General features: G+C 27.9%; 1 protein-coding gene across 1 annotated transcript in view; it reads left to right on the top strand.

Moving 5' to 3' along the window:
* Positions 1–5348, top strand: part of LOC126902336 (uncharacterized) — a 9289-nt gene extending 3941 nt beyond the window's left edge. Inside the window, exons 3-4 of the mRNA XM_050679498.1 lie at positions 2277–2487; positions 4994–5348. Of these exons, the coding sequence (XP_050535455.1) occupies positions 2277–2487; positions 4994–5316 (534 nt within the window). The 3' untranslated portion in view covers positions 5317–5348. The remainder of the gene's footprint in view (positions 1–2276; positions 2488–4993) is intronic.

Raw genomic sequence — 5348 nt, 5'->3', positions numbered from 1 at the left:
ATATAATATGTATATTTGTAATATTATACAAAGTTAAATAACAAAATAAATAATAATGACAGTAGTCATAAATGTCAATAAAACACTAATGAAACTAATTTTTTGATAAAAATTCATCTAGGGTTGATTGGACTTTTCCGTCTTCGGCTAACTTCATTATCATATTTTCGTAAGATTTATGTTGCTCGAATACGTCAAAATCGCCTCTTTGCTGAATTCCTCTGCGTAGAATTTGAAGCGCTTCTAGCATTTGTTTAGTTGATGGTGGTTTTTCATCAGGTTCCTCTTCATCACTAATCACCAGCCACATTCTCTTTTGGCCGTTTTGACTGTATTTCATCACATATATCTTCCTCGGTAACGAGTTCGGTAGTTTGGACTTCTTCGTCTATATTTATCCATTCATTATAAAGTTCAGTTGTTAGGTCAGCGGGTCTTTCAACAACAGCTTCAACTTCTTTTGGATTGATAATGAAACCACCTTGTCGGAAACAATTGCGTATTGTGATTTTGCTGACGATATTCCACGCTTCATAGGCTAAATGCAAACCTTCAAGTACAGTTATTTTTTTAGCGATTTCATGAGCACGTAAGGTACATAATTCTTGTTCCAGGTTAGCATCAATCACATTGATCACATTCTTTCTCATGCCTGTTCTGTAATATGCTTTAAAAGTGCGTATAATCCCCTGATCACATGGTTGTATAACTGATGTAGTGTTAGAGGGTAAAAATGTGAGGTTAATATGTTTGAATTTTACTGTAACCATATGAGCCGTGCAGTTATCGACTAGCAATAAGACGTCATGTCGAAGTTCATTGTCCCACTTGGTCAACCATTCGGTGAAAATTTCTTTTGTCATCCATGCATTATTGTTTGCAGTATAGTCGACCGGTAGATTTTTAACACCCTTGAAACACCGGGGATTTTTACTTNTACCCTTGAAACACCGGTGATTTTTACTTTTACCAATCACAAGCAGTTTTCTTTTTTCACCAACCATACTCGCACAACATAATATGGTTAGACGTTCTTTACTAATTTTAGTTCCTCTAGTTTTTTCATTTTTGAACGCGTACGTGTGTTCAGGTAATGCCCTGAAATAAAGACCAGTTTCATCTGCATTGAACACACTAGACGGAGGATATTTGGCGATAAGAGATGGCCATTCTGAATGAATCCACGATCGTGCAGCTGCATGGTCTGCTTCTCCCTGTTCTCCATGTGGCTTAACAAACGAAATGTTTTCACGTTTCTTCCATCGGTAAAACCAACCTTCTGTTGCTACAAAATTATTTTTGTCCATTTTTTTCGCGAGTTCCTCAGCTTTTTGACGCAACAGTGGTCCTGTAACTCGGGCATCTTTTTCTCTGACTTTTGTGAACCATTGTTTCAAAGCGTCTTCAACTTCTTCTTCTTTACCGACTCTTTTTCTTTTCCGGTTTGAATTCACATTTGCTAATGATGCATTTTCGATTTTCTGTCGACTTTTTAGCATCCTACCTAGTAAACTTTGAGACACGTTTAACTTACATGCTGCTTGTCGCTGGCTCATTTGCGGAAGCTCGTCATATTTTTTAAGAACATCTAATTTTTCTTCTACACTCAAATCACGTCGTTTGTTCATTGTAACACGAAAAATGAAAATTTTTACAGAGAACGTAAACACAAACAACACGACGTCTATTCATACATTACCTGTCGTACTAATTGACATCAAAGACTGCTTCGTTTATCGTGAAAAGGTAATTTATTTTATCTCCACGATAAAAGCAATTTTACTAGGACCGACTTATAACGTATTTATAGCACGTTTGTTCAATGTATGTACACATTATTTTTATTTATCTAATTTTCAAATGACCCTATTAACCGGTGTGTGAGTCGAATATACGAATTTTTTGCTGTGTGTTAGTATATGTGTAAATAGGGACTAGGCGTTTTGAGTCTAATAAGCGAATGAGTCAATTAACCGTGAGTCCAATAAGCGGCGTCCACTGTATATATAATACAATTAATGTATACACTTGTCCATATAAAAACTATATACATTTTTATAATTTAAAGAATTAATTATAAATTTAACTCCATTGAAAATTATTTATTTAATATAGCCTAGGTAAAAAAATGTTAATAACTTCCTAAATAATGATCATATATTATACTACATATATTTATGAACACTTAATTAAAAAAGCTGCAAGATTTTATTTTAAAACTATAATTTACATTATTAGTATAGTAACGTTATCAATAACAATAATATTATTTGTAGTTAGATGACATTGCACAGTCATATGCAAATTATATAACCCAGACAGGAAATTTTGAAGTAGGTATATTCAATAATGTTTTTGGACTTTTGGTATCATCTAATGAAGCTAATGAAGACGTAGGAAAAAAGGTACCATTTGAAATATATAGCAATTTTGATAAAGGCGATACACCTTTTGATTTTGAAGCGAATGAGGAAGAAATGGTTAAAAGTAAGTAATAATAATAAATTATAATTAAATCGTATAAGAATTTTAGGAAAATGAAATAAACATAATTAAATTTATATTTTATAGTATTCTGTTTTTTAAGTTTGAGCTTCAAGCCATAATCAGAATTTTCGCAGGCTAATATTTAATAGATTTATTATTACTTTTAATTTACCTAGTAGAATAATTTATGTTATTTAGTATAAAAATAGGTGATGTATGTAGTTTTATAAAATAAGGTCAATATACACATACACCAGTACGTGGTGTAGACCCACTCGCATTAAATTTTCATCCAATTTATTAAAAAATATAGTTTAAAAACTAAAAAAACACGATTTTAAATTATATCGAACTAAAAAGTTAAAAATAATTTTTAAAATAAGCTTAAAACAATAATGAACGAAAAATACTAGTATTATTGTAAAAAAAGCGTCTGGCGCTCAATATACGAATAATATGGCATAAAGTGCTTTATTCCAAAAGCTACATGATCTGCTATTTCCTTATTTATATTCTGATTAAATAAAGTATGTCGAATGAAAAAGGGATATAAATATTATTTTTCATAAAAAATTGTGTTTATCCATACACTTTTTAATGAGTTATAGCATTATTAAGTTAAAAATGTAAAAAATAGAATCGAAAATGTTCACACAATAATTGCATTCGGTAGCCATTTTCACCGTGAAGATAAAATAAAGTCCGAAATATTTTTTTTTCATATTAAGTATATTACATTAGCATTAATTTAAAATATATATAAAAGTGTCAGACTTTCCGGAACACTTTCAAAATTTAAGTTAAAAAAGTAAATTTTTTGTGAAAAAGTTGTCATTTTAAATCCCCCCCTGTGGGCAGGTTAAGGATCAGAATTATAAAAAAAATATACCAAATAATAGGTAAATCCATCAAGCATCTATAAAAATAAATTATATTGATTTGGTCATTTTTAAATAAGTTATGGCAGTTTTAAGTAAAAAAAATTGAAAAACTTTCGAAAATTAGCGATTTTTAAATTTGTAATTTTTTTGGAGGGTTCCCCTATTTACGGGGAATGAGGGAAATATATTCAATTTTTGAGGGTAATGTCTTCGACTAGATACAATTTGTGATCTTTTGACATATTGTTCATCAAAATCGGTTCAGTGAGAACTGAGAACAAGTGGTAAAACCAAAAAATAAAAAACACATTATAGTAAAATTAATGCGTAAAGAGAAACTCTTCGCATTGAAGCTAAAAAATATAAGTGTTTATTAAAACCTAAAAAGAAAGAGTTGGTATTATATTTTAAATTCCCTTAGTTCATATTACTATAAAACAAAATGTTAAATTAAATTTTTTAATAAAATATTATAGATAAAACTGATTGTGAAAAAGAAAACGTATACATTTTTTTAAACTTTAATATTATTAAAATAGTTAAAATAATCTATATGGTTAAGTCACCTAGTGGATTTATTCACTTGATTTATTAACATATGTTTACTAAAATTTATTGTGTAATTATAACCTTCAAGTATATATCAGTTTTTAATAAATTACTTTTATACAGTAATAAATTAACAATTATTTGTTAGAGTACCAAAAATAGTTTAAAATAGAATTTACCTTATACCTAAGTTGTATCCAATTGATTTATTATTTTAAATTATTTTTACTTAAAAAAAATGATAAGTTAAATTTTAAATTTCTATTTTTAAAATATAAAATAAGCAATCAATTTTAATTATATTTAAAAATTTTTTTTATAAAGATTTAAGAAATCATTAAAATCTAAAAAAAAGAGTCGGTATTATATTTTATATTCCCTTATTTTTTATTACTATAAAATAAAATATTAAATAAGATTTTTTAATAAAATATTGTAAATAAAACTGATTATGAGGAAGAAAACATATTGATTTTAAACCCGAACACCTTTTGTTTTTTATTAGTCTCGAGAATAAAGGCGTGTTTGGGGAGGTTAGGTGGGCCAATAGTATAGTATTAACGGTTGAATGAAAATGTAGAATAATTTTTTATCTTAATTGCATTAAAAACGAAATATTAAATATAATTTTTTCATTCTTTATCAATTTTTTAATTAATATTGTAGATACGTCATTTTCACGAAATTTTAGTTACGATATTAAGTGATGAAAACTTGTGATATGATATCACATATTTCAGAATTATATGAAAAAAATGGTTTAGCGAATTCCGCGTTTATTAAAACGAAGATGCGAAAGGACATTTTACGTTATTTTTATGCAAAAGAATAGGTTCGGTTTACCTAACGTCATATTTTGACGACAAAACCTCCTCAGACAGCAATTTTGAAAAATAATATTATAGAAACATTCTTATATTATTATACGTTAAAATAACGTTATAATAACATTACTGTAAAATAATTAATAATAAAAATGCCGTCTGGGTCGTTTATGAGTATTGAATTAAGGCTAAATAATTTAAAATTTATAAACTAATTATTATTTATTTAATAAGCTGTATGATTTTATATAGATGAAAATGTTGAAGATCGTCGAAGTTCAATGTGTATGATTTGGAAAAGTGCTACAAACATAGGAATTGGTGTGGCAAAAACATATCAAATTCAAGGAACATTTTATATTATTGTAGCAGCAATATATCCTAAGTCAAACGAATTGGGAAAATATAAAGAAAATATAACACCTAGAAATCTTGAAGCCATGACTCATTATGGTTATTTTGAAAATCTTCAGAAAGAAAAAGAACGCAACAAAAGTTTTATCAGAATCGAAGTCGAGCCATGGGTTCAAAATATTATAGATCGTTTAAAAAAAAATGTTTTTGGCAGTGATTAAAAAGATAAATAAAGGTTCAATATTATCGCTTA

This window comes from Daktulosphaira vitifoliae, unplaced genomic scaffold (assembly GCF_025091365.1).
Source record: "Daktulosphaira vitifoliae isolate Bord-2020 unplaced genomic scaffold, ASM2509136v1 Scaffold_3, whole genome shotgun sequence".
NCBI classification, from domain to species: domain Eukaryota; kingdom Metazoa; phylum Arthropoda; class Insecta; order Hemiptera; family Phylloxeridae; genus Daktulosphaira; species Daktulosphaira vitifoliae.
The sequence above is the reverse complement of the archived record's forward strand: the minus strand, read 5'-3'. Positions and strand labels throughout refer to the sequence as shown.